The 16,804-nt window shown below is 46.9% G+C and overlaps 2 protein-coding genes across 6 annotated transcripts in view; both read left to right on the top strand.

Moving 5' to 3' along the window:
* SYNGAP1 (synaptic Ras GTPase activating protein 1) overlaps positions 1 to 5,819 on the top strand; it is a 31,152-nt gene extending 25,333 nt beyond the window's left edge. For 2 of the 3 annotated variants that reach the window (XM_045835101.1, XM_045835093.1), the window contains 2 exons: positions 218 to 308; positions 3,938 to 5,819. In XM_045835101.1, the coding sequence (XP_045691057.1) occupies positions 218 to 308; positions 3,938 to 4,084 (238 nt within the window). In that variant the 3' untranslated portion in view covers positions 4,085 to 5,819. Of the gene's footprint in view, positions 1 to 217; positions 309 to 3,185; positions 3,304 to 3,937 lie in introns of all 3 variants that reach the window. The other variant, XR_006785240.1, reaches the window with a different exon arrangement.
* A 923-nt stretch (positions 5,820 to 6,742) lies between these two features.
* On the top strand, positions 6,743 to 11,145 carry ZBTB9 (zinc finger and BTB domain containing 9). 3 transcript variants are annotated; one of them, XM_045835792.1, is made up of 2 exons: positions 6,743 to 6,790; positions 7,135 to 11,145. In XM_045835792.1, the coding sequence occupies exon 2, from the start codon at positions 7,216 to 7,218 to the stop codon at positions 8,611 to 8,613; it is 1,398 nt and encodes a 465-aa protein (XP_045691748.1). In that variant the 5' UTR covers positions 6,743 to 6,790; positions 7,135 to 7,215; the 3' UTR covers positions 8,614 to 11,145. The 3 variants fall into 3 exon arrangements, with proteins under 3 accessions (XP_045691748.1, XP_045691757.1, XP_045691738.1); XM_045835801.1 differs by having other exon boundaries at positions 6,754 to 6,916; XM_045835782.1 differs by having other exon boundaries at positions 6,754 to 6,979.
* Positions 11,146 to 16,804: the final 5,659 nt, after the last annotated feature.

Below are 16,804 nucleotides of genomic sequence, written 5' to 3'. Positions count from 1 at the left end.
GACAGGGGTATCTGGGTTGTAGAGGTCTGTGAGGCTCAGAAAGCTGTCCTTAGCAGAGAAATGTGAAGGTTCCTGGGAGGAAGTGAATAAAGGACAGTGGAGGGATTATGAGGGCAGGGGAGGAGGATGCCTAAGAGCTGTATGGGTTCCCTGGGGTCTGGAGTTCTATGGGCAGGTTAGTGCCCGCCACTAACCCCACTGAAGCCCGTCCCTTCAGGCTGATGCTGGTGGAGGAGGAGCTGCGCCGGGACCACCCCACCATGGCTGAGCCGCTACCCGAACCCAAGAAGAGGCTGCTCGACGCTCAGGTGGAAATTACAATGTCATTTATCTTCTCTGTGTCCCATCCCCATCCATCCCACGGTCCTTTGTGCACTCACTGCACCAGCATCCCAGCCCCATTGCTGTCTGTCTCTCCCATTGTCCTCCGTTTGTCCACTGGCTGCTCCCAGCAGCCTCGCCTCTCAGTGACCCCATCTTCATCCCATCGTCTGTGCCTTTGTCACTCTTGGCAGTGTCAGCCCCACCCCCTGTGCCTTCCCACCCTATCTTTCCCACTTTTGTCTGCGTCTCAGGACCTATCAGAACCTGACTCTCTCCGCCCCCACACTACACCCAGTTCCTGGAATCCTTGCCTCTTCAGTGCCTGCTCCTGTGCAGTCAGGGAGTTCATCTTCCTCTGAGTTCTTCTCGGGCTAGGAGGGCTAGAAGCCGCATTTTACCAGAATAGAGCCCGAGGCAGTTTGAATTCTAGTTTCCCGAGGCTCTGGATGGTCCTCTTTGCTCCCCAATTTTCCTGATTCCTAGGCATCCCCCACACAGTCTTCCTGACTCTTCAGATCTTGATCACTCCCACCCTGTAAGCTTCCCCTTCCCTCAGTGTTTTAAGTCCAACCTCCTTTGGCCTACTTCCCCCTCTCGTCCTCACACCTAATTAGCTCTACACTTCTCTGCTGCCCTCCCTGTCTTTCACCAGCCAGCTTTTAGAACCTCCCTCCTGCACCCTTGCTTTCCCCAAATTCTGCTCACTTTCCCACCCATGCTCCTCCTCCTGCTCTGAAGGCCAGGCGGATTCCCCTCCACCTCCAAGGTTCCTGACCCCATGACCCCACTCTCTATCCCTGCAGCTCCTCATCAGGTAATTCTCCTGGTTCTGCTTTGACCACGGGTGGAGGACACAGGGGGAGGTGACTCCGGACCACTGCAGGTTGGTCGTGAAGCCCACTCCCCTCCAACTCTCTACAGCCTCTTCCTCCTCACTGCTGCCCTCCACACCTGAGAACCTCCACATACCCTGTCCTCCTGATACCTCCCCCATAGACCCATCTCCGAAGGCACTGGCCAGAGAGAGGACTTTCTGCTGCCTCCCCGCCAGTTCAGTGATACCTTACCAATGCCAGTGATGCCTGGACAGGCCAGCACATTCTCAGATCACATCCTTTCCTACAAAACCTACCCCTAGCCTCCTCCTCACTCTTAGTCCTCTTCCTTTTCCTCTCCAGTGTATGTCTGTCACCCCCCATTTCACCAGAGCGTCCTTGGGGGTTGGGGGGTTGGGGGTGGGGTTTGTTAAGGGGTGGCAGTGATGATGGATTGGGGGACCCTGGCTAGAGGGGCTGTTCTGACTACAGCAGGTAGGTTGGGGTTTCCTCTCCCCTCCCTAACCTTTGTTCTCTATCCCTGCTTCCTTCTACTTCTCACCTGCTTCTCTCTCTTTTCCTCCTTACATCTGTGAGGTAGAAGCATCTGGGGCTTCTGTTCATCTCCTTTAGGTGGGAATTAGGAGAAGCTAGTTACCTCAGGGAGGCTTTGTGGGGGGTCAAAAGAATGCTCTTCAGATGGCAGAACAGTAGTCAAGGCGAGGGGAACAAGGAGGAGCAAGAAAGGAGCCATGACAGACGTTAGAATGTGGACTGGCCCGTGTGGTGTGATGGCTGGAAGTGGGGTGAGACCACTTCCTGGATAAGATCGTGGGCTCCGTGGGCATGTTGATTCCCAGGCAGAGGTGCCAGGAACAGCATGTTAAATAACCTCTCTTCCTGTCAGAGCTCACATCCCAGGATTGCTAATACCACTCACTCCCCTTCTCCCACCACCCAGTGGCCTTGCCAAACACAACCCTACCTAAAATACTAATAAATGGGAACCTGCCGGCCCCTGACATCATTTCTGAGATGCTTTATTTTCTATGGGATTGATCTGCAGCGGGCAGTGGCTCCTCACACTGTAATTTAGCACTCTGCCTGCCCAGCCTCTCTGTCAGAGTAGTTAGTGATCTGTAAACAGATGCTGAAAGGCACCAGGGGACCTCACCATTTAAAAGACTCCTGCAGTGAATTCTTTTGTAAAATGAATAATGGCACCCTAATTTATCTACTTTCTAAATTTGGGTCCATGGGGGTGTAGGGGCCTGCCTGTGTGCTGTCGCCAGCAGACAAGCAGAGGGTAGGGAATCTAAGGCTTCCTTCCTCCCCTGCTCTCCAGCCATGCTCAGGATCCCCTACCATCCTTCATTTCCTCTCTTGCTGACTTGTGGAAAGTGTGTGAGATGCTCTGCAAGCTAAGAAGGCAGGCAGCTTTGCTTATGGCTGGGGTTTTAGTGACCTTCTGGGAGGGGAGCTCTTTGATTTGGAAGAAAGAGCTGATTTGGGAGCTTCTACTGGGAATGATTTTGTATCCTCTGGAGATAAGGTCAGACATAACTGGGTTGCCAGCCCTAAATGCCCTGTCACCCAGGAAATAATTTGGAAACTTGCTAAGCCACTTTCAGGTATTGGTGCCTCTACAACTTACCCATTATTTTAAAAATTAATTTTGTTGCCTTATTTTAAGGCAAGTAAGCAGCAACCAGAAGTATAGTACAGATGGCTTTCTTCTCTCCCAGCAGAGGAACAGAAGCCAGAGCTGAGGGCAGCAGCCAGGAGTTGGTCCAGGAGCGGTAGAAAGAGATCAAATAGGACCAGGGATGGGAGTAGGGTCTGATATGCCTCACCTTTTGAGTAGGAGCCCAGGGAGGGATTGAAAGGAATGTGGGGTTGGAAAGGAATGAAGCATTTCTGCTTCCTGTGGGTGCAGAGATTGGGGCATGCTGTGTCCCTGCAGAAGCTTCTAGTTGTTCTGGTTAGTGTGAGAGAGAGGCAGCCCTCCCACATCGCTTCCCTGAATCCCCTTCCTTTCCCCCCCAGTACAGTTAAACCTCTCTAATTTGGAATGTTATATTTGAGAAGATGGCCACTCTGAATAAGTGACAAAACTGAATGACAGTGTCTATTTAATGAAATGCATGTCTTCAAAATATATACAGTAAGTAAACTTCAATGAATAAGGCTTTTCCATTCGAGGCCGTTAGGGAGCATGCGTTAATGAATAGATAGTGTTGAAATTTTTCTGGTATAGGTTAAATGTTCCTCCTACAGATACATTTCCACCATTAATTTGCTTAGCACACCCTTTCTTCATACATACAGGAAAACGCAAGCCCAGTTTTTATTCAAATTATGAAAAAATTCCAAATCCATGGGTGTTTGGATTAATGAGGTTTTGCTGTACTGCCTTCCCTATTCCCTCAACACAAAGTTCCTACCTGGAATTGGGGGTGGGCTGGGCAGGGGAAGATACAAGGGTTAGGTTGGGGGGTGGAGGGAGGTAGGAACTTGCTTCTTTTGAACTGGTGTCCTGGTGTGACTCCCTGGGTTGAAGGCCCCTGTTAGGAATCTAGGGTAAGATTCTCTTCTCCCTGATCCCAGAAGATGTAACTTCTACTGAAGGTGAGAAACAAAATAGGAGGTGGGGGCGGGGGTTGTCCTGGGGGAAGGGGATGGGACATGGCTTATGAAGTGGGCTGGTTATGGGGGAGGCCCCATTGCTAGGGGCCTGGCATCCAGGCCCCTGCGAAGCGTCTCAATAAGTCCGCGCTCTCCTCTTTGGTGTCTTGCAGGAGAGGCAGCTTCCCCCCTTGGGTCCAACAAACCCGCGTGTGACGCTGGCCCCACCTTGGAACGGCCTGGCCCCCCCAGCCCCACCCCCCCCACCCAGGCTGCAGATCACCGAGAACGGCGAGTTCCGAAACACCGCGGACCACTAGCCCACCCAGCACCACAGACCTCCCTGCCCATGCACCCCACCCTGGAACAGCACCAACCACCAGGACTGGACGACGCTGAAGGACAGCGGGATTGCCTCCCTGAATGCCTCCTTGGGGGCACCAGTCCCCCGCCCCACCGCACCATTTCCAGGAGGGAAAGCACGAAACTTTAGCTGCTCTTCTTTCCTTTCTGTTGGGGTGCTTCCCCCTGTGACCCCCAGGGACCCTTACCCCAGGACACCACCTACCCCACACTGACCCCTTCACTCTGGGGTGCTATCCCCATCCTCTGCCTCATCGTTCCCCTGAGCACTGGGGGACAGACCCTCACACCCACCCTGGGGGTGTGGCACCTCCAAACTTTCAACTTCAGGGTGATTTTTTAGCAGTAACCAGAGCTGACAATCTAACTTCCCTCCACTACCCCATTTTGGCCTCCCCTGTCCCCCTTGTTATGGGGAGGGGACCCCAGGTGAGGGGACCCTATTACCCCTTGATTTCTCAGGAGCGTCTGGGGGGGCTCAGCACGCACAAACTCCTTCCCCTACCACTCTTAAATTTATTCCCTCCCCACCCAGAACCCAGATGGGGTGGTGGGGCCACCGGGGCAGGGTGGGGGCGGCAAGGGGGGAAATGGGAGTTGTCTCCCTTTCCTCCCACACCTGATCTGCTCTTGGCTGGTCCCAGAGCGGGGTGAGGGGGCTAATGCCCCCCCCTCCCCCAGTGCGTTGGGTGGGGTGGAATTGAGGTTAGGTGAGGGGTTAGGGTTTAAGGAGGGTGTGTATGTTGGGGAGGACAGAATAGCTGATCTGCCCTACCATGACACACACTGTCCCCCTGTGCCCCTCCCCTCTCTCTTTTTGGCCTCTACTCCCAGGGGGAGGGGGGAACTTACTCTAGGAAAAGCCATGTCCCTCTCCCCCAGGATGGGGGACCTGTGTGGAAGAGGGGTGCTGGGGGCCCCTTTCCATGACTCTGTCCCCTGGGGGAGGTAGGACAGGGCTGGGCTACCCTCTCATCCTCCCCACCCCCAATCTCCCTCCACCTCTCTCCCTCCCGCCAGCCCCACAATTTTTCGGTGTTTCTCTGTACATAGCTCTCTGGCGGGATAGGGGAGGTAGGTGGATGGGGTTTGGGGTGGGTAGGTCCAGGGAGGGGAGAATCCCCTCCCTGACACCCCCTCTTCCTTGACTGCTGCCCCCTACCCAGCCTTTGCCCCCTCATCCCTTCATGCGTTTCAGACTCTTCGCAGACTCCACCCTTCTTTGTTTTGTATGGACACTATCCCTTCAGTCTCCTCCTAACTACATACACCCAGCTGGGGCCAAATTTATACTTATATAAAAGTTGTAAATATGTGAAATTTTATCCCTGTGCCCTTTCCTTGCTTTCCCAACCTCAGACCCTACCTGGGACCCCCTTTCCTCCTCTTATTTGGCTGTTGTAATTATTGGGGTTTGTACTGTACATATCTGGGGTGTGTGTGTGGGGGCTGGGGGCAACCCCTGTGTACAGAGCTTCCTGGGCCCCTCCCCCATGCTCCCCTCCCCACCCACCACCCTAAGGGCAGGGAGATGCTCTTCCTACTCGTTTTATTTTTCTCTGGTTCTCCTTCCCTATCCAAACCCACTCCCAGCCTTCTTTACCCCCACCACTGCCTCTTTTTCTCCACTCCCAGCCCCATTTCCTTTTTTTCTGGAGTGTGTGGTGAAACAGAAAAATCATGTTTAATAAACGGAGATTGTTCTTTTATCGTTATGCTGATTTTCCTAAGCTGGGACCACCAGCTGGGTGATAATATCTGCTTTTTGAAAGGAGGCTCACGAGCAAAGAAAGCATTGTTTTAGGCAAGGCTGCCCTCCTAAGGGGCATGGAAGGGATCAGATAGTTTACCTCACTAGTACTTGAGGTGATCGAGGCTGACTGGTTAAAGATTACATTCTGAGAAGCAAGTGAAACTGCAATTAGGTTAAATATTAAGTTGTAGTTTGCAGACATGGGCTTGGCACAAGTGACTCCGTTTTGGACCTGCTGTTTTTCAACAGGGTTTTTTTTTGTTTGTTTTGTTTTTTTTTTTGCACTGGCCAAACACCCAGTCTAGCTCACCCCTCACTAATGCCTCACTTAACTCCAGGTAAAGAGGCTAAGGAATAGCACATAATCTGGTAAAAGATTTCAAATATCTAGCTACATGCATGTCTTGAAGTAATCATCTAGAAATAAGGGTTTATTGCTAGTTAAAATGCTCCCATGCAGAATGGAGGAAAGAACATGGTTCCTTAGCAAGTTGGGCTCTATCCCCACCCGCCACTTGCCGGCCACAGAAACCTGGACGGTAACCCCGACCTCGGAGGGAAAGGGTAAGCCAAAGGGTAATGTGGACAAGGGCTAGCCCACACTACAGGTGCTCAGTTAATCTCGCCCTCTTTGCACCTACCGGGGTGCGGGCGCCATATTTAATATGCGGTGGCTCACTAGTTGCCCCTCCGACTGCTTGGTGCTCTGCGGGACCACTCCACCACCGCAAGGCCAGCACCGCTTCTCACCGCACTGCCTCTCACATCACCGCCTTCCCGCCCGCGCAACCTAGCAACACGCAGTTTGTAGTCCTCCAATTGGCTGTTCCTAACCCCTCCCGCCTCTTCCGGCGTTGGCGTCCCGGAGGAGGCGGAGGCTTCGGCACGCGACGGCGCGGTAGCTGCACAGGTACTACGTTCCGGCTGCTCTGCCGGGGCTCGTGGCTTTTCCGCGGCCCCGGCTTCCCGGGAGTTGGGCCCTGTGGGCAACGTAGGGGAAACGGAGCGGCAGCAGGCGCAGTTCCGGGCCAACGGGGTCAGTGAGGCTCGTGGCTGAAGGACCTTCTCATCTTCCACAGGCCTGGAAGTTAAACTCCGGGTTGGTTTTGGTTGTTTGTTTTGTTGGTGGGGAGTGCGCGGAGCTAATTTCACTGAAAAGTTTCCACGTGTCGGGGGCTTGGGGAGGCATGTGGTGTTTGAGGCGGTATGGTTTTATTCAGAGCTTCCGTAACCCCCGTCTCCTTTCCTCCACAGCCTTCATCTGGCGCGGGGTCTACCCCAGTTCCTCATCTCCTGTCCTGTACTCGATCCTCTGGGATCTCCTTTGAGGGGGCCATGGATACCTCGACACCTTTGCCTCCTGTCCCCCAGTCCTCGAACTGCAACCCAGCCCCACGGACTATCCAGATAGAGTTCTCTCAGCATAGCTCATTGCTTCTGGAAGCCCTGAACCGTCACAGACTAGAGGGAAAGTTCTGTGATGTGTCCCTTTTGGTGCAGGGCCGAGAACTTAGAGCTCACAAAGCAGTGTTGGCTGCTGCCTCTCCTTACTTCCACGACAAGCTTCTTCTGGGGGATGCTCCACGTCTCACCCTGCCCAGCGTCATTGAAGCTGATGCTTTCGAGGGGCTGCTCCAGCTCATTTATTCAGGGCGTCTCCGCCTGCCGCTGGATGCTCTTCCTGCCCACCTCCTTGTGGCCAGTGGCCTCCAAATGTGGCAAGTAGTAGATCAGTGCTCAGAGATTCTTAGAGAATTAGAAACCTCAGGTGGTGGAATTTCAACCCGTGGAGTGACCCCTTATCACACACTTCTTTCTACCACATCTTCAACAGGAGGATGGTGCATTCGCTCTTCCCCATTCCAGACTCCTGTGCAAGCTTCTGCTTCTATCCAGAACCCCATTGGAGGGGACGGTAGTGAATTAGGAAACGTGTTACGGATTCAAGTTGAGGAGGAGGAGGAAGATGATGATGATGATGAAGACCAGGGGTCAGCAGCACTCTCTCAGACTCCTCAACCTGCAAGAGTATCAGGGGTTCCCCATCCTCATGGATCTCATCCCCTGCCCATACCTGCTGCTCCCCGAAGGCTTCCAGACGATGAGAGTACACCACTTGACTCTCTGACCCCTTCTGCACCACCCCCTAAAATCTTCTACATTAAGCAGGAACCCTTTGAGCCTAAGGAGGAGATATCAGGAGGTGGAACTCAGGCTGGAGGAGTAAAGGAGGAGACCACAGTATTTCCTGGAGGGGACACTGAAAGGACTGAAGAGTTAGGGTTCTTGACACCCTCAGGAGCAGGGGCAGCATCTGGAGGAGGAGGAGGTCCATCCTGGAAACCAGTGGATCTTCATGGGAATGAAATCCTGTCTGGGGGTGGGGGACCTGGGGGAACAGGGCAGGCTGTTCATGGGCCTGTGAAGCTAGGGGGGACACCCCCTGCAGATGGAAAATGTTTTGGTTGCTTGTGTGGGAAGAGGTTTGCTGTGAAACCAAAGCGTGACCGGCACATTATGCTGACCTTCAGCCTTCGGCCCTTTGGTTGTGGCATCTGCAACAAGCGCTTCAAGCTGAAGCATCATCTGACAGAGCATATGAAGACCCATGCAGGAGCCCTGCATGCCTGTCCTCATTGTGGTCGTCGGTTCCGAGTCCATGCCTGTTTCCTTCGCCACCGGGACCTGTGCAAGGGTCAGGGCTGGGCCACAGCTCACTGGACTTACAAATGACTACTGAGGCCATACACTAACTTCTAGGACAAGAGCCAATGCTGCTGATGGATACTTACCCCTTGCTACCATGGCACCCCAATTGTGGATCTTGTAATCGTGCCAAGAGGATAGAAATATTATGGACCTCTTGTTCCTGGCAGATTTGGAAACAGATTTCTCATCTCCAGGTTTTTATTAATCATCTTACAGGAAAGTGGTTTACAGGTCATATGTAAATTGGTCATTTGCCCATAATAGACCTTTCCATACAGGAAACCAGATTTCAGATTAGAAGTTTATTTGGAAAAGAGCTAGAGAAAAAAGACATAATAAAGGTTTCATTTGGTCTCCGTGAGGAGTCAAAGGAGCTGGTCTCCACCTAGAGATATGTTTGATTTAGAGTTCTAGTAATTCAGAGATGAAGCTCTAAACTTTTCTTTCCTTCTTCATTGCTGAAATGTGAGCACAGTTCTTTTTTATGTACTTTCCTTGTTATGTCTTTCTAGAAGCCCCTCAGATTACAACTTGCCATCTCACCAGTAGATATCTTTCCAACACCTTTATTTTTATGTTGTAGTTGAGCACTTTAACAAATTGCGCATTCCATGTGTCATTAGAACCCTCTTTAATAGAGGGTCCCTCAACAGCCTGTGCCTCTTGTCTACTTTGACCACTACTGATCACTCATATATTGATTACAGTGACTGGAATGTGACCAGTGAATTCAGAAAATGGCCACTGACCTAAAATGCTCTCGAGGTAGAGCACCACTGTTCTGAATAAGTGGTTTTGGTCAGAGGGATTCAGGGCTGAGACAGCACATACTAAAGGCTAGAGAGTAAGTGCATAATGGGACCACACCCCCTATCTTTCCATCCCCACCCGCTCATGGCAGCCCCTTTATTGACAGGCAGAAGGGCAACTTTTGAAGTGGGGAGATTGTAGCAGGTTACTTAATTTCTTCAAATAAACTTTGCCCCGAAATCGAGAGCTGACAATGGGCTGGACTGAGTAATTTATGTGGGAGAGACAACATGAAAAAGAGTTGCCAAGACTTGGATGTGTTTTGCAGCTGGGTTATGATGGGGAAAGAATGGAAGAATGGGGACAGTTTCACACTGGTGCAGAGAAAACAGTTCTGGACTTCAGTGTGCTAGATTCTAAGCCCAGACCTGCCACCTAGTAACCTCTGGTAACTTACCTTATCTTTCAGAGTCTGAACTCTTAACTTTTTTTTTTTTGGTGGGATGGTATGTATGTCCTAACTGGTTCTCTACCTTTTTTAAAAGGGTTTGGTTTACATGGTCTTTACCTATAATATTGTTCATCTTCATGTATTTTGTATAATGTTTGGTTCTACAAACATTTAGTGCAAAGCACTGTGTCAAACTCTGATTTATACTCTGTTCTCAAGGAGTTCACAGCTACTACTGAAGCTAGACAAGTAATGACCATGTAGTATGACAAGTCTATGATATTGGGCAGGACTAGCTACTGTAGTGGCACAGAGGAAGCTGAGCCAAGACTTATTATAGGTCCACAGAGGTTTCACAAAGAACTCCATGTGCAATGGGTGTGGGTGACTGAACTGATGTAGAAATGGTGAACATGAGTTGAAGTCACTCAAAGCATATTTCTCAAAACTTTTCCAAAGCATAGTCCTCAAAAATTACTAGGTATGGCACTCAGAGAGGCTGAAAAATAGGACTTTATGGCCTAGAAGGTGAATTGTAGCTGGTATCTGTCAGCCTCTCTAAAAGAGCCATGCCATGGTACCATTAAGGACTGTAAACACACTGGGAAAAGAGTCAGGGAGTGGGCTCCAATCTGCAATCTACTGCAACCCCACCCACCTGCCATTCTTTTGGCACACTTCTGTAGATGGCCAGGATCCTTTGGTTTTAAGCAATATAAGCTGGCACTAACTTAACCTTATCAAAATGAATCTATGAAAGGATGTGGGGTGGGTCCTGAAATGGAAGGAAGAGATGAGGGGACCAGCCTTTGGAAGGACAAGGCCTGGGTCACATCTGAGAGTTCAGGGAGCAAGAACGCCTGGGAATCTCTTCAGGTGATATGTTTTGGGATAATGACCCAGTCCTTCTTACTTCTTGTGTCACTCAAAATTTCCCAGGTTAGAACTCTGGCCGGAGCACCTTGATCATATGTTCCATCAAAGTAACAGTGGACATGGAACCCTCAGGGGGCAGTTGAAGTCCTGGGATAGAAGAGTGGGGAATGGTTGCTAGCCAGACCACAGGACGGAGACCCACCCCAGACCATCTCTACATGTTACCCACCTTGGGGTCCTTAAAGCCTCAGCTATACCTGGCATTTGATAGGTATTCAAGATACTTCAAATCTGCCCAACTTCCACCTTTGCCTTCTGAACTTAAGGCAGAAGTGTTTTCTGCCCTCTCCTTAATCCCCATAGCACTTTGTTATTACTCTGTAAAGCCAAGTAACACACCATGTTAAGAGTTTTATTTTAAGTTATTAGGCATTGTACAAAAAACCGTTTTCATGATGAAAGAGTTTATTTTAAACAAACTTAAATGTGTACCTTTCTGCCTCTGTTTTCCTCCTTTAGTGGAAGAGATGTTCCTCCTACTGTCCAAGGCTCACCCCTTCTCAGAACCTTTGTGTAATTATTCCCTCTGTCCTGTGTCTTCACTCTGTGTAGTTCCTCATTTGCAGTTAATCATGCTCATAGGGTTTGAGAATACATGCAAAATGCTCAGAACAGTGCTTTGCACTCAGTAAACTCAATAAATGTTAGCTATTATCATGAGAGAACATTAGTCAGTTACCCACATCTTTACTGGGAGTAGTTTTCTCAGGGATCACTTACATAAAGGGAAAATATTTTCAACTAAAAGGGAAAGGAGGCATGTAGCACTTAGGATTAGATGTTATCGTTGCTATTATTACCCTTTTCATAAATACTAGAGTTCTTCAAGGCTCTTTTCATCTTCTAACTTTATATACTCCTGGATGATTTTTATTCACTCATCTGAGTTAAACCATTTACATACTGATGACCCTTAATTTAATATCTAGTTTACCTGATACTCCCAGGCCCTCTTAGACAGGGGTGTCAAACTCATTTTCACCGGGGGCCAAATTAGCCTCGTGGTTGCCTTCAAAGGACCAAATGTAATTCTAGGACTGTATGTATAAATGTAACTGCTCCTTAACTAGAGGCAAGGAGATTGGCACTGCTGCCAAGGGGAAACAAGGTGCCAGGCTGGATAAAACAAGGTGGAGGGCTGGATTCAGTCTGCAGGCCTTGTGTTTGCCACCTGTGCTCTTAGATTTGTTCTTTCCTTCCTTCAACAATAAATGCCTGCTGTGTACCAGGTACTGCTAAAAAGAGCAGAAGGAATCACAAGGGCTTAGACCTGGGATTATCACTTTAAGAGACAAATATTAAACTAGCTATGTAGATACTTCATAGATGTTTCAAGCCTAACATATCTAAAATGCTCTACTCCACCTCAAGGCAGCTATTTCTCCACTTTTTCCAGGTTTAGTAATGGTTCTATTATCTCAAATGCCCAAGACTGAAACCTAGGATTGTGCCTAACACCTGTCTCACCTCCTATACCTGTCCTACCAATGCTACCTCCCAAATATTTCAAATTGATGCATACCTTCATTCTCACTACTGCTACTGTAACCTAACTGGTTGTATTCTGTCTTGCTCTCCTCTATTTTTCACTCCACACACTATGGCCAGAGTGATCTTCCTAAGCAAAAAAGTACTGTTTCACCATTTCTTCAGCGTAAACATTTTATTTGCCTACTCTTGCTCTTTCATGAAGTCCAAATGATCTGGTCTTGTTGCTCATTACTGTCTCCCCTAGGCCTCTGCTCTTCCCCTGCTTCTCTTGCTCATCTCTACCTGGAATAGTTACCCAGAAATTAGCCCTCAATGGGATAATTCCTACTCTCATTAGATATCAGCTTAAACATCACTTCCTTTAGAAATCTCCGTGATCATTAGGATCTGTGCTATGTGCTCTACTCTTATTTTCCCATATCATGAGACTTTCTTGGAATTCCTTTATTTGGTAAGTATTTGCCAGCTATCCGCTATTACCCATTACATGTAAATGCTGTTTTGGGCAAGGCGGACATTGCTTGCCCTCATAAGATTACATTCCAGTGCTGCCAGGAAATAAACCAGGTAATAAGGTGAAGAGTAACAAAAGGAAGGTATACTGTGCACATTGATCTGGTATCCAAAGGAAAAGAAAGACCCAGAGATGCAAAGCAGAGCAAGGAAGATCATTCCTGTAAAGTGTTTAGCAATGCAAAAGTCAAGAAAGAGAAAGGGTCCCTGGCCAGTGTGGCTCAGTGGTTTGAGTGCCAGCCTGCGAATCAAAGGGTAACCAGTTCAAGTCCTGGTTTAGGGCACATGCCTGGGTTGCAGGGCCAGGTCCCCAGTAGGGGGTGTGTGAGAAGCAACCACATGATGTTTCTTCTCTTCCTCTCTCTAAAAATAAATCAGTAAAACCTTACAAAATAAAAGAAAGAGAAAGGGGTTGGGATGTTTCACAAGGAAATCAGTGCACCTACAGAGGAATGAGGTGTTGTCTTAGTCTGCTTGGGCTGCTATAAAATACCATAGACTGTATAGCTTATAAACAGAATTAATGTCTCACAGTTCTGGAGGCTGGAGAGTCCAAGATCAAGCATCTATATTCCATGTTGTGAGGACCTGCTCCCTGGTTCATAGACCTTCATCTCACTGTATCCTCACATGGAAGGAAGAGAAAGGGAGCTTTCTGGGTTATCTTTTACAAGGGCACTAATTCCATTCATGAGGGCTCCACCTTCAAGACCTAATCACTCCCCAAAGGCTCTACCTCCTAATACCCTCACGTAGGGGGTTAGGAATTCAACGTATGAATTGGGGGTGGGGAGGATACAAACATTAAGTCCATTGCAGACGGGATTGAAGAGGTGGGCTGGGGCTGGGTTATTAAAATCCCTTCAGATTGTGATGAGGAATTTGGATTTTATTCTAAATGCAATAGGAAGGCAAAAAAGGTTAAAGTCGGGGAGTAACATTTTAAAGAAATTACTCTAGCTACAGAGTGAATATTGTATCATTAGGGGGCAAGAGTGAAAGCAGGGAAACCAATTCAGTAGTGCAGGTTAAAGCAGCAGATGGGGAGAGAAGTAGATGGATTAGGGGTATTATATTTGGAGGTGAGAATGACACAGGACTTCTAACAGATTAATGTAGATATTGTGAGAGAGTAAAAAATCAAGGAAGAACTCTAGAGTTTTTACTTGAGCAATTGAACTAGAGGCCATTACATGAGTGGAAGACAAGAATAGAACTTGGGAGTAGATCAAGGGGTTTTGTTTGAATGACTAGAGGTATCCAATGGGCAGCCCAATATAATTGCCCAGTGTTCTTCCAGACCAGGGTTGGCAAATCTATGAGACCAGATAGTAAATGTTAGGGTTTGTATGTCAAGAAGCAAAATAAGCCCTGGCTGGCATAGCTCAGTGGATTGAGCGCGGGCTGCGAACCAAAGCATCGCAGGTTTGATTCCCAGTCAGGGCACATGCCTGGGTTACAGGCCACAGCCCCCAGCAACCGCACATCGATGTTTCTCTCTCTCCCTCCCTTTCCTCTCTAAAAATAAATAAATAAAATCTTTAAAAAAATGTTGGGCGCGGGGAAGTACACTATCCCCCTGTCCTTTCTAAAAAAAAAAAAAGAAGAAGCAAAATAAAGTATATAAGCACATAAAAGTTAAAATATCAAAATTTTTATTGGCAGAACTCAAAATATAATTGAGTACAATTTATTTTTGTAATACAGGTCCGCTACTTAATTGGGATTCAAAGTTAGTGTTCCCTATCATCAAAACCAATTGCAAATTTTTATCCTTCTTATTGCTGTAATGAGATTTTACATATTTCATTTTTGAAAATGTCTTCACACAGCACAGCCAAATACTAATAATCAATCCAAAGCATATTATTTTAATTGAGCATATTCATCATCTAAAAGGCATTTATAGAATTCTGTTATATTCTTCTCTTGATACCTTTTACCATGCCATTACATTGTAGATTAATCACATCTGATTGATAGGTGGAAGCTCCTTAACTGTGAAATTAAGTACAGGAAATTTTTTTGTAGTTACACTGAGGTCCAGAAAACACTGCTGGGACTGTATTTTCAGTCAGAGGAATCTGCTGCAAATTTATGTGGGAATAGAGATCTTGCTTTATGTTTTAACTTTTGATAGCACAGGGAGTGTGCCTAACAGCACGACATTACCTGTTAGTTAAGCAACTTTGATGACTTGGCTGCAATATACATTTCACATATAAGCACTGTTTTGCCTTGTGATTTTAAATTAAACATTAAGAAACATCACATCTGCAGCACGTGTCCACTGGCAGATGAATGGATAAATGAAGTATGATATATGCATACAATGGAATGTTATTCAGCCTTAAAAAGGAAGGAAATTCTGACATAGGCTACAACATGAATGACTCTTGAAGACATTATGCTAAGTGAAATAAGCCAGCCACAAAAGGACAAATACTTTTATGATTCCCCTTACACGAAGGGACTTAGAGCAGTCATGTTTGTAGAGATAGAAAGTAGAATGATGGTTGCCAGGTGCTTGGGAGCAGAAAATGAGGAGTGATTGTTTAATGGGTACAGAGTTTCAGTTTGGAGAGATGAAAAAAGTTCTGTAGATAGATGGTGGTGATGGTTGCACAACATTGTGAATGGACTTAATGCTACTGAACTATATACACTTAAAAATGGTTTAGGCCCTGGCCAGTTAGCTCAGTTGGCTAGAGTATCATCCTGATACAGCAAGGTCAAGGGTTCGATCCTCAGTCAGGGCGCATACAAGAATCAACAAATGAATGTATAAAAAGTGGAACAACAAATCAATGTTTCTCTCTCTCCCCCTCTTCCTCTGTCTCCCTCCCTCTCCCCCACTGCCTCTCTCTCTAAAATCAGTAAATAAAATTTAAAATTTTTTTTAAAAATTGTTTAAATCAGGGATCCCCAGTCTTCCTCCACCCAGTCCATGGATGCCGCTTGAGTTATCACCTGAGCTCTGCCTCCTCTGTCCCACAACCCTGGTCCATGGAAAAATTGTATGCCACTCAACTGGTCCTTAGTACCCAAAAGGTTGGGGACCACTGGTTTCAATGGTAAAATTTGTGTATATTTTGCCACAATAAAAATAAATAAATGAACCACTAATGACCTAATGAATCTAGATTTTGGGCATTAGTAGCTGTTAACACCACAAAAAAAGAAACAACCAGACATTATTTGCTTCTTATGGAAAACACTACCACCACTACCACCTATGAATTATTCTGGCCCAAAATATCGAACTTGAATGTGATCAAGTCTCAAGATGGAACTACCAATTCACAGGAAGCGCAGAGGTCAGGGAAACATTAAACCACACCACAGTGCAATCTGCACAGCTAGACTGTAGGAAATACTAAGGAACAAACAACGCATTTTCTTTATCAAAAAATTGCAAAGGGGAAAAAGTGATGAAGGAAAACCTAAGGTTTGAAAGATTTTAAAGGACATTAACCAATTATAATGTGTGGACCTTATTTGGAACATAGTTTTTAAAAAAAATTTTAAACTTGGCTTTTATGAGACAACTGGGAACTCAAACCACTGGCTGGACACTTGTTGACATTTGGGAGTTATCATGAAAATTTTTAGTAGTGATATTGGTATTGTGGTTAAGGTTTAAAGGGGCCCTTTTTTATGGCATTGGTTATTTATGATTAGATAAATTCATCCATAGTTATGGATTAAATATAAATGCCAAATATACATATGAGCTCTAGATAATGATATAAGTTAAATTATAACTTGTGTATGTATAGTCCATTTTTTTTCAAAGATTAAGAATAAATTTGGAAATAGCTATACACTTTAAGAATGTCTAATCAGATATCTTATATTATAAATACATTCTGGTTTGTGTTCTGGTCCAAGTTAATAAGACTTTCTTCTTGATTCTTAATCAATTGCTCTATGTATTGATGTAGAAAGATCTCCAGTATATATTGTTGAGTGAAAGAAGCAAAGTACAGAATAGTATATAAAGCATGCTATGTTGTATATGAGAGACAGTGAGGGCAGGGAGGAAATAAAGATATAATATTTGCTTATATTTGC

This window comes from Phyllostomus hastatus, unplaced genomic scaffold (assembly GCF_019186645.2).
Source record: "Phyllostomus hastatus isolate PE091 unplaced genomic scaffold, TTU_PhHast_1.1 phas_contig_1048, whole genome shotgun sequence".
In the NCBI taxonomy this organism is placed as follows: Eukaryota; Metazoa; Chordata; class Mammalia; order Chiroptera; family Phyllostomidae; genus Phyllostomus; species Phyllostomus hastatus.
This window is presented reverse-complemented; position numbering and strand designations above follow the sequence as displayed.

What these genes read in the sequence shown, in the direction of transcription:
- ZBTB9 (XM_045835792.1), top strand. Translation starts at nt 7,216, where the DNA reads ATGGATACCTCGACACCTTTGCCTCCTGTCCCCCAGTCCTCGAACTGC.